The sequence below is a fragment of the Buceros rhinoceros genome, unplaced genomic scaffold (genome assembly GCF_000710305.1).
Source record: "Buceros rhinoceros silvestris isolate BGI_N320 unplaced genomic scaffold, ASM71030v1 scaffold24911, whole genome shotgun sequence".
NCBI classification, from domain to species: domain Eukaryota; kingdom Metazoa; phylum Chordata; class Aves; order Bucerotiformes; family Bucerotidae; genus Buceros; species Buceros rhinoceros.
In genome coordinates, this window is record NW_010394020.1 from 118 (window position 1) to 12230 (window position 12113).

Consider the following 12113-nt stretch of genomic DNA (forward strand, 5'->3'; position numbering starts at 1 on the left):
TATGCTGCATTAAAACCAGCTGGTTGTTAGAGTTAGACAGCAAATAAGACCTTTACCCAGAGGAATTATCTCTGGACTCCCGGTGGCACAGATTCCCTACTGGGCCTCTGAGGACAGAAGCGTGATGAAACAGCAGGAAAAAGAAGGCTGAAAGCACCTGTGTTTTGTAGGGGCTGCTGGGACAAATCCCATCACCAGCCCCCTCCAGAATGGAGTCGTGCAACTAGCCCTACCTACCTCTGTCAGACTGAAAAGAACCTAACGCAGGGAAGGATCACGAAACTGCAAAGCCTCTGGTGGCACAGAAATCCGGTAATTGCAGTTGAATTCCGGCCTGTGTTTACCAAAGTAGGTGTCAGAGTTCTCCATTGTCCTTTTCTTACAAATTAACTTCGGTGAGCAGAATATTCAGCAGAGAAAGTGGCAGGAAGTGGAAGAAAGGAAGGCACACCATTTCGAGGAAAGGAGGGGGATTCCCCACCTAGTATTTATTTTCGTGTGGTGTATATCTGGGCTCAGCCATTGAGAAGGAAGCTCAGGTTGGTGCTATTAGTGCTCTTTCTGCGCTTTCTGGCCATTGAGCTGTTGGAAGTGGGCTTTCTCCTTTCAGAGGGAAACCTGGCACCATTTACACACCAGGCACACAGAAGTGACAAATGTGTCTGCTCCTGGTGCCAGGGACTTCAGAACTAGGGGAGGACTAGCCCTGGAAATGAGGGTGCGCGTATTCGTGTTCCGATCTGCTTTACAGACACCTTTGTTAGCTGCTGAGCTGGGCACGCAGCTAGAATGTGAAGACATTGGCTTGGAGGTTTTTTTGGTATGGCCTGGGAAGGTGTGGGGTGTACATGAAGTTGAAATTCCAGCCAGGCTTTTCCAGTTGAATTGAGACTTGAGAGTGGTCATCTAACGCAGCAGACTTGCTCAGGAGTTGTACGGAATGGAAACTCGGGAGGCACTTCATTACCTTGTTGTGAGCCCCCTTATAAAGCAGGTGTGTGTGTCTTGCGGGGTTAACAGATTTGCAGTCCAGGTGGGTTGTCGTGGTTCTTGGAGCAGCGCTTTAGCTCTCCCGACAGATCGTACCCCAGCGCATTAGTGAACAAGCCGGTGTGTACGCTCTGCCAGAGACACACCACGTTTGTCATTGCTCCTGCTGCAGTCACGAGACATAGGCGTCTAAAAGCTTCAGAGAAACTGTTGGTGCCTCAAATCAAGAGACGTGCAGGAGATGTTTAAAATAAAACTTGTCTGACTGTACAAAAAGATCCCTACCAAAGCGTGGCAGGCGATTCTGTGGGCTGCTCCGATTTCGCTGTGGCTCTGTGCTACCCCCGACAGACTCTTCATAAGGACCGCAAAGGCGCGTCTGCTTTTTAGGAATGAGCGTTCCCTTTTTTATCACGTTACAAGCGCATCTTCAGAATTTCCTTCAGAACATCAGCAGGTACAAAAAAAAGTCCCAAGGAGCTTTTGAACACTGCTTGCTCTGCAACGCTGTGGATGCTGTAACCACACAGCTGAGCGAGGATCGACTGGACACTTGTTTTGAGATTGAAACAAGCACTTTAAGGTTCATTGTATTGGTGTCCCTTGCTGTTTAAAACTTCAGATGTTGTCATTAGTGTTACACGTTTCTGAAACATTTGGAGGCCAAGATTTTAAGTCTCACTTCCTTTTGGTGCTTTTTTGTTGGGTAAGGGCAAAGAAGCATGTTGGGATAATCAAGGTTGAAGTAAACTTTTTTTTGTTTTAAACTCAGGACTTCCCTGCCTCTTATAGGTGTGTTCGTTCACGTGTTTCAAACACTATTTCATACACTGCTGCTTCATCAGGTACTGGAGCTGACTAATTTCCTATAGAAAGAGTTGTTAGCTCTGGAGGAAGGAGCGATTCATGCCAGTCCTGAGAACTGGCACGTTCTCTTCAGAAATAAGACAGTGAAGTGTACCCTTCCCTAGCGTGCGCTCCCCCTGACTCGTGGAGGTGTACTGCTTCCAGAAGATAAAAGACGTAGCTAGTCCATGCTATCCAGTCTGCTGTCTCTTCTCTTGTTCGTTCTTCAAGATCTCCAGTTGCACTTTGAGGTTGTGTCCAGGGGGATTCCACAGGCCTGTTGCCTCTGGGACAGCCGTGGAGCTAAAAGGCAGGTTGCTTACAGCACTAGGCAGGGATTTGTCAGACCCCGCGTGTTGGGTGCTCATGGAACTTCAGAGTCAAAGCTCCCTGTGATGACTGCTTCGGTTTTCATCACAAAGGCAAATTCTGACCAGCACTTACCCAAGTTTTCTCCCTTGGCTGTATGGAATGTCTGCAGCCTGTCTCCGTTTCACACAAGCGCTCTGGTGTGCGCAGCGTCAGGGCTGAGGTAGGGATGCTCAGCTCTCAGAGCACATCCTTCCGGGCACCAAACCCTGCAGCTCCCAGAAGTTGTGGTTGTTGACTGAATAGCCGGTGATTAAAGTCCTAGTGATAAAATAATGTGTTCTTTGAGGGGCAGAAAGAATCTGGCAGACAGAAGAGAAATGTTTTGTAATTGTTGTGTCACTGTAAGAAAACGTATTTGTAAAATGGTGGAGCTAAGATTTTACATAATGATTGGCAAGGACATTCCTGAGTCCAAGTCCATGAATCATGGTTCGTAACAACAAAAATTAATCTTCTATTGATAAATTTCTTCCTGTGAACTGAAAAATTAATTTGGTATCTTTAAAGTCTACTTTATGTTGTCATTTCATAGTGTTTTACATATACTGATATTTTTTTCCTTCATGCCCCAGTTTCTGTCTCTCTCACTGTGTCTTTCAGAAAGCAAGAGAGAAGAGCATTTGAAAACAAACACATGCCTCTGATAACAAATACTTCTTTATGTATCATTGCACTTTTCGATTGACAAGCTTTTTCAGCCCACATGATATCAAGATTCTTGGCTTTTATTCAGGCCTCATGGCTGTAACTATGTTCCTCTCAGAGTGGCCCAAAAATGTGATGTGTCATTATCTGGCTAAATTGCAAGTAATATAAAATTGTCTATATTGAATATTATGTAATGAAGCCAAGTGCTTTGAACGATTCAAAAAGGATTAGAGATTTATGTGGAGGTTGAGAACATCCACTTTAGGTACTTTAGATTAAAAGCTCCTGCAATATAAGCCATCATGTTGCAGGACATTGGACAACCTATAAAACAAGAGGATTTAAAAAGACGTTTTTTCTGTGAGTAGGATATTGTGTTTGTCCACTCTGAATTATTTGGCTTCTTCCTCTGGAACATCTAGTTCTGGGAACGCAAACCCTGACACTCAGCTTGAAGTTCTTATGCTGCTGGATTTAGGCAGAAGTATGTAAACTAAAGCATGTCATGTCTGTGCTACCCCCTAAATAAGGACTAGACTGACTAGATCCTCGACTGACTTGATTGAAACTTAAAATTGCTGGCGTTTCTCTTACACATTCTGTGTCTTCTATATCTATTCTTTTAATTGTCTCAGATTTCCTATAAAGCAGCACCAGTGCTCTCCAGTGATCCATCCCGCTCCAGCTGTTCCTGCCCCTGTAAGCAGAACTGGCAAACACCCATCAGTCCCACTGATATGCTGGCGAACACCCAGCTGTAGCTCCAGTGACACACCAGACGATGAGCTGGAGTGGCTCGGCCTTGGGCTAACATCTTGGTTTGCTACCTGCTGGAGAAGGGGACAAAGGGGTGGGGCCAGACGCACGAGTGGTAATTTCGTTACCTGCTGCAGAAAGAGGCATCAGAGCTCACCTGCAGGAACACAGAGTGTCCCAACTGACACAGGTACAAACATGGAGCAGCCAGTGTGAGAAGGCTCTGCCCTGTATGTTATTATCCTTAAATCATGCCCAAAGCACTGGAAAAACACGATGCCAGAACACGTCATGTGTAAGGAAGATCTGTAACAGGGCTATTGAGCCAGGTCTTCTCTTTTGGTTCAGGAGAGCCTCCAGCTGGTGTCTCACCATACGCTCTGTTTATTTAGTTGCAGATCTGGGACACGGCTGGCCAGGAGAGATTCCGAACCATCACCCAGAGTTATTACCGCAGCGCCAACGGGGCGATCCTAGCCTATGACATCAGCAAGAGAGGCTCTTTCCTGTCCATTCCTCGCTGGATCGAGGATGTGAGGAAGTACGCCGGTTCCAACATAGTGCAATTACTGATTGGTGAGTTGAGTTAAAAGTTTTAACACCAGGCACTGCAGGTTCCTGTCCAATGTGATTAGTTGCAGCACTTGTCTAAAATGGTCAAAAGCTTTGGTTTTGGTGGAAGTTAAGATGTAACTAATGGATCCAACTGGAATTTTCCCCTATTTTCTTCTATTAATTAGAAAGTGCTGATTCACACATGAATCTGTGTAAGTTTTGTAAGCAGTAGACAGCTTTGTATTAGAAACCAGCCTTGAATCCTTCGCATCTCACTGGGCAGCCAGGACTTCGTTCCTATCCAGGTTCTGAGGCCCAGCTGCCACAGAACTATTCTCATGATGAGGATTGTAAAGTTTCAGAGAAGCTCCGTTGTACCAAGCCAACGTGTTCTTATGAACTGGAACACCCACATACTTCAGCAGATGGGGGATTTTGGAAGGACTTCGGGGCAGTCAGGGTTTGTCAGTTCTCTGCTAGAAGTTCTGCTTCCGAGCCCTAATGTTTCTGACTCAGACGTGGCTCTTGGGGCCTGTAGACCTGCCAGTGCTGTTCTCAGTTTTCCAGGGTACCAGCAGACTGCTGTTGTTTTCACAAAATAGCTTTAGCTTTCATTTCTAGCCCATTTTTCTCCTGTGAATGTCTACAGCCACCACTTCAGTTACTGACGACTTCTCTTCTCTCTGAGTCATACAGAAATACAGGTAGGAAGGGGCTTAGGAGGTGAGCTAGTCCAACCTTCTGCTCAAAGTGAGGCTCACATCAGGTTGGTCGGGGCCTTTCCAGCCAAATTTTGAAAATCTCCCAGAATGGAAATTCTGCAGCTGCTCTGGGCAACCTGAGAACCTCCTGCTAAATACTTAATCTGGCACAAAGAGTCATTATACATAACTCTGTGGTTCCTTTTTCTTCCAGGAAACAAGTCTGACCTAAGTGACCTTCGTGAGGTTCAGCTGGAAGAAGCTCAGAGTCTGGCTGCACACTATGATAATATCATCTGTGCCATAGAGACCTCTGCAAAAGACTCCAGCAACGTGGAGGAGGCTTTTGTGAAGATGGCTACAGAGCTCATGATGAGGCACGGAGGCCCTATGTTCAGCGAGAAGAATACTGACAGCATCAAGCTTGACAGCAAAGACGTTGTGGAAGGCTGGGTGTGTGGCTGCTGATATGAGCTAGGTGATACCCCTAACTTTACTGGAATTTAGATGGTGCTTCACCCCAATGCTGAGTAGCACGGTAGCCATATTCTCCTCTTCCTGTGAAACCAGCAATTTTGTAGAAGTTAGACACAATCCTGTTTGCTTTGGTGTCTTATTTTTAAAAAGGGACTTGTGAGAGGTAGTCCTGAAAGTCAGATTCTCTGAAAAACTTCCTCAGCATCTGTCCCCGCTGTGTTCTTTTCTGTAACCTTCATACCAGTTGCAAACGTGGAGGAAACAACTTCAAACTGGTGATGTGGGGTGGGGAGACAGATGGTTGGGGAAGAGACTGATGCACACCCAAAGTTCTGAAGCGTTTAGCCTGGGGCTGTTGGCAAAGGAGGTGCTTTTGGAATAGGCAGTCTTGGCAGCATCTCCACCAATGACCGGAAGGTGACACTGTCTTTGATAAAGGTGTTTTGAGCATACCCAGCGTTCTGATTACGGGACCAAATAGCAGTGACCTGTCCTCGGGCATGCGGGTTGCTGGTTTGTATTGGAACAGGCCCTACTGGGGAAGCCACCTCTCAGGGTTTCTGATAAATTTTTTAAGTCACTGTTTTAACAGAAAGCAGAATCGGCCTGAGCATTGCATGACTTGCTGTCAAGCAGGATGGGACCAGTGCAGTCATTTTAAATACAGCCTCGAGGAGAGGGGAGATGCGTTTCTTTTGTTACAGTTTGCACAGTGATAGCTCCCTTTGCCAAGTGGGTATTATTGAGTGTTTGCCCTCAGGTCTCTGAATTTCATTCCACAACTCAAGCCCTGCACCACTGGAAACAGAAAGTGGAGGAACCTTGAGCTGAGCGGTAGCTGTGATCTCCTGCCATGTGCCTAACGGTCATATACAGGGTTAATTCTGGGCATACATGTGACATGATGTTACCAGAGCGTTTATTGCTTAAGTAGCATAAGTGGATTTGGGTCTTGTTTTGTTTGTTTTAAACCAATACAATTGGGACATACGATGGGAAAGAATCACTCAGAGCAGCTCAAAACTGCACAGGTTGCAACGTCTGGGTTCTAAGAAACCAGCATCTTTTTTTTTCAAGGGTTTCCTGCCAGCTGTGTACTCGACTGCTTCCCTGTCACAAGTTAACAATTGCTTTTAGTTTCTTGAGGACACTCAGTGGGAAAAATCTTTCACTGCTGATCAAAAGTCTAGTCTGTTAAGTAAAACAGAGGTCCTAGTCAACAGCTGTCTCTCAGACTGGGCTCTGCGTTCTGTGGCAGCAGCTGCCCCCTCAGGATTCACGCGCTCAAGCACCTTACAAACGTGGATTTGCAAAGGGAGCAGAAGCGGGGTTGTTTTTAACTCCGCAGGTAAAGCAAAGGTGTTCAGAGGTGACAAGCGATTTTTTTGCAAGCCTGATGCTCTGAAGGAACTCGTCTTCAGAAAGCACCCACTTAAAGTGAAGTCACTTGTCCCTTTTGAAAACCTTGATCAGAAAGGGCCTGGACTGCGCCAGCCTTTAGGCATTCAGCGTATCCAGTATCATGAAAGTCAGGAGGATTTAAGGAAGGGCTGATGGATCCTCATTTCAATACTATTCATCTTCCTACAGGAAAGATTAAACCACTCTGTGGTCTTTCTGTTTTTTTTTAACTGACAGGTAGATAATTGAGGAGTTACAAATGCTTTACAGCCTGTTTGCTTCCAATCAAAGGGGTTAGTTTTCACGTTTTATGGTTGTAAGTGTGAAAGGGCCTTAAATTTTTCAATCAGTCAGTGTAGTTTTCCCAGTTCAGGTGTTCTCTGTGGAAGGGCAGGTTGAGCTGCAGTACTGGTAGGGTTTTTGTAGAGTTTTCCAGGACATTCCCAGCTCTCCTACATCCAAAGGCAACAGGCAGTAAGTGTCCAGTGGTAGCCAGACACTGAAAACAAGACTTGTCTGATCTGTTAGTGATGGGCAAACCCCGCATTCAGTATCGGCAGAAACGGTGCAGACGGTCCAAGCTAAGACTTGGATGACTGCTTTTCCTCCTGGTCAGGTGGTCCTTAAGATACACAATATTGGCAAACATTTGACTTTATGTCGTGTTCTGTAGGTCCCAGCCCTGCAGTTCTGCCTGCTTGACCACAGACCCCTTGCTAAGCTCGGCCTCCTGCTGTTTGCAGGATTAGTGGCAAATTATTTAAGCCATGCTGATAAAAATCCACATGCGTGTAAGAACGGTATTGCTACTATTGAGCCTGAAATCAGTAGTTCATGTGGTAACTCATCTTAAAACTGGAGCAAGATGCCAAGCAAACATAAATCCCACCTCCAGTGCAGTCAGTGAAGGGTTGTGGTTTTACAGGAGATGGAGGACTGAGGAATTGCTGATCCATTTCCTTAGTGTTGAGATTGGGTTAGTAAACAAGTAGGATTAGACCGAGCACTACAATTCTTCTTAAAATTTGCCCCCTCTACCTCCTAAGCTGGTCTTGGAGGTTGAGAACCTGTCTGCAGGTCAGTCTGTTCCAGGAAATCCAGCGGCAGCGATGCATTCACCCTGTTGGCAGATGAAGGCAGTAATTCAGATTAGTGTTCGTTTTGCTGTAGAGAACCCAGGCTGTGGTTTTCGGTCAGCTTTGTCTTCTAACCCCGGGTCTTGCGTGTTGTACGAGTGTGATATGAGTTTGCGTGCTCTGCCCAGCTGACTGGAAAGGAACAAAGGCGTAGAGCCGGTCACTTTTGTCACATCAGTAGGGGATGAGAATGACAGTGCTTGGGCTGCCAGCAGTACATTTTCAATTACCAAACCCTTTCTGTGTCTATTATTAGTAGCACAATACTCAGGAGGCTGACAGCTTCCTGACCCGAAATAAATTAAACAGTAAACATAACTTACAGCTTTTCACTCCCCTTCTGAAGACTTCCATTAAGTCTGTAATTCTCAGGCACAGCTACGCAATTCGTGGCTGAGGATGACAGTCCTGTTGGTTTAACTCCATTAACGCTATTGAAACCCAAAGGATACCTAGGGGAAGAGAGGGAGTAGCAATAAACCTGGGATTTACGGGTAAAAACCTCAGTTCCAGATCTTCAGTGCACTGACGTACATCTAGGAAATAACGCAGTAGTGCCTGATCAGAGGTCACGGCCTAAAGATTTGCCAAGAAACCTGTTTACAGGCAGTTGAATATTAACGAGATGATGGTGCAGGAATTGCTTTTAAGCCAATCTCTTGGCTGACCATTTATTTTTGGCAGTACCCAAAGTGTGTTAAAATATTACAAAACCAGAGAAGGGGATGTTGATCCCTGCCCTGTCACACTCAGGAGTGGAATGCAGAGGCAAATACCAGAAACCAAATAGTCAGCAGAATGTGGTTCCCAGGAGCATGGACATGGTTACCCTCTGTATTGATTTTGATTGAAGCTAATTTTATCTCTGGTTACTCACCCAGTCCATCATCATGGGTGTAACTTGTACAAGCATTTATAATCATGGCCCAGAAGAGCAAGTAACAGTCAGCCTAGAGACCTGCTCACATTCGCTTCACACGTCTTTTGCCATCTCATGCTGATCCTGAGGGAATAGGGAAGTAGTAACATTTCGTTTCCTTCAAGGGATTGTTTTTCTCCATGTTGTGATGGGTCTCTTTAAATCAACGTTAATTTATATGTTACTTCATTAGTAGGCATGGTTTACCTTTACCTGTCCTTGCTGCACAGCATTTACATAGTAACAGACCACTGAGGTTTATCCTGTTGCATTATTTTGGGTAAACAGTGTGCTGGAAAGAAATGAAGGGAGAACACGACATGCTTTATGCAACAGAAAAATAGTTTCTCTCCTTTTGGTATCTTAAAGCTGTGGAGAGTGCTCAGTCTAACCCCTGCCAGCGCTGCTCTGTCTGTCACAGAAACAAACCAGGTTGCGGGCAGAAGGTGCCACCGGTACACAGGGAGGATGCAAGGCAGTGGGAGCCGCTGTGTGCTCTGTTGTGCAGAGGGGGCTCTCGTAGGGCTTGCGTGGCCCCAGCAGCTGACGATGACTTTGTAGCTGGTGTTCCCATCCGTGGGTACAACCAGCAAGGTGATTAAAGAGCAGCAGATCTGAGGACGTGTGCGGTTCTTGCCGGAATTCAAAGGAAATGAATCCCAAAGTCTAGGCTAATCACCCTCACCACTTAATTACCCATTCTGAAATAGTACTAGGTTGTTTCACCAACCAAAAGGCATTCTAGATTTACAGATTTGGCAACACGAGATGCCCCATTGTTAATGCAGATTGTTTTGTTGCAGTTGGGTGGCATCTAGTAACTGCTGAGTCACAGGGCAGAGTCCCTTATAGTCGGGCTGTTCTCAGGTTTGACAATTCTTATCCTTGCTGTAAGAAGAGATCCACAGATTTGGGAAGTTTGCTCTCACTAGGATCTTCTGGCGCTGCTCATCCCACTGAGATTTCAGTTAAAGAACCATCCTCCTGGGTATCTTAGTTTTTAAGGGCCAGGTAACATTAGATTTCTTTTAACTCTGTTGAATTGGGTTTTACAGCTGTTCAAAGCAGGAAGAAGTCTTGAAGGGAAGCATTTAATTGTTTGGATTTCCAGCCCAGGTTTAGCCCTCTGCGTTTATCATGTCATTTTAGTTTACTTGGAAAAGAGCAGGGCTATGAAATCAAACCAAACCAGCCACCACCAACGTCTATTTGCTGTCCATTGACCTGTTGCCAGAGATTAGATAAAAATAGCCAGCGTACTCTGAGCTTAGATTGTTTGGTAAATAGGACTGAAAAATGCTAAAATGCACTTTAAAAATAATTCTTTGAAGCACAAAAGGGTTGAGACTTTTTTCTCCCCCGCTGTGTCTTTTTTACCAAGGGATTCTGTCCCCTGAACACTGATAAAGGCAGTCACCTGCCAAGTCCAGGCATGGCTGAAGACAGACTGTGTCGGCAGTTGTCTTGTTTTTCCCACAAGTCAGTGGCAAGCGGGGGAACGGAAAAACTTTATGAGAACAAGACAAGTGAGTAACAGTCATGCAAGATTTTCTGTTTAGTCCAGTGAAGTGTGTTAGGTTTAAATCAATGCTTACTCAGTTCAAAGAAAATACTTTCCTTCCCCAAGGTAAAATAATACACTGCACCTGCGGCTGTGGGTTTTCCCGTTCACTTTTTGCGCCGCAGGAACTGGCCTGCTGTCTGTAGGAGAAGAGTGGCCTGCTGGACTAGGTAAGAGGATGGGAACAGTGTAGTTGAAATACTGGAGAGCTGACTAGTGAGCTTAAAAGCTCTCTTTAGAACCTGCTCCTTCCACTGTGAGCTAACAGGTGTGACGCTCTCCCCCAGGACACCGTTTGAAAAGCTTCAGACCCAAGATCATACCGTGGTAACAGTGTATTGAGGCTCTCCGTCATTAAAACCATCCCTTTCCACGGTTCTTCTGCAAGGTATTTTCATTGAGCCATTTCCAATTCCATTACCCACCTGAACTGCTGACACTAATTTCTACTTTCTTTCACCCTCAAATTTAACAGAAAACTGGATTAATCTTCCCACCACAAAGCACTGAAGGGCCACCAGACGAAGTATAACTAACAGGCTTTTGGATAGGTAGCGCTATCAATCTCCTGCTCATCTGACAGGTACCTGTGTGTACCTGTCCTGCTACTCCACCTGAATTACTGCTAGTGAACTGTTTTCTTTCGCTTTAGTCATAAACATGACATTAAAAATACCCTACATTTATAGCCCAGCCTAGACTAGGATACTAAGGACGGTATTTTAAGCTTTCGCAAGAACATAGACCATATCCTTGCCTGCTCTGTAGGACTTCAAACCTCAATTCCTCCATAAACTCACTCAGACGTGTTGAAGTACACACTACTCAGGTGTAACAGGTAGCTAAAAGGATCCAAGTTTCTGTAAATTTTAGCTTCAGGAAAGTACCTGACTGGTGACCGCAGCTGTGACAGGTCAGCACTTAAAATTTCTAACTGTTCAATTAAAACAAACCCCCCTGATGACACAGATTATTGATGCAGATCAAAGCACAGGAAAACATTACACAAAAGCCTGCATTTCCCTAGGAATTGGTTTTTAAGGCACCTGTCCAACAGCATCACTACAAATCCCCGAGTAGCCACTGGCAGCCTGTTGCGCTGCACTGTGCAACACGGGGCGATTAGCCCGTATTTGTGCAGTGAGTCCTGTGAGCGATACCGACGCGTGTGAAGGGCTGAGGGAGTCCTCTGGTGTGGCTAGTGAAGACAGGGGTTTCGAACGTGGCGTGCAGACTTGTCTGGACAGTTCGATGGTACTTTTTAAAAGTGAGTTGAAAGGTGAATTTTCAGAGACATTAATGCTGCACATAGATGCTGGCCCATGTCTTCAAAAGCACCTGGTTACCATTGCAAAAAAGCACAACACTTGTATGCAACTGGTTTTGCACTAAAGGGAAACACAAAAAAAATCCATTCATCCTGATTATTCTGCACTCGTCATGTTCGTTTCCCGTTTCACTGCTGTGTGTGTCTTTTCCATTAAAAATGGTATTAAAACAGGTTATTCTAAGTGTGACTTGGCAAAATAAAATGCTATATACATTTTCTTAAAGGAGAGGGATAGTGTTGCTGAGGAGAATAACTTTGCCAAGTTTGGTGATGTCAGAGGAAGGATTCACAAGGTTAGTGTTGGAAGGGTGTTAACAGCCATTTCAGACTGGGGGACGCCAGTGGGTGGGATCAGACCTCGTCCTGCTTGCCAGGCATCGAGTACCTGCAGACAAAGGCCGGGGCAGAACGCGAATTTAGT

The 12113-nt window shown here is 45.4% G+C and overlaps 1 protein-coding gene across 1 annotated transcript; it reads left to right on the forward strand.

Moving 5' to 3' along the window:
- Positions 1-751: 751 nt before the first annotated feature.
- LOC104501325 (ras-related protein Rab-43-like) lies at positions 752-5355 on the forward strand (the record flags this gene model as incomplete). The annotated part of the gene is made up of 3 exons (XM_010145118.1): positions 752-820; positions 4005-4188; positions 5083-5355. Coding segments are annotated over 3 exons (507 nt in total), but the record flags the coding sequence as incomplete, so codon positions are not given.
- Between the last annotated feature and the right edge of the window lie 6758 nt (positions 5356-12113).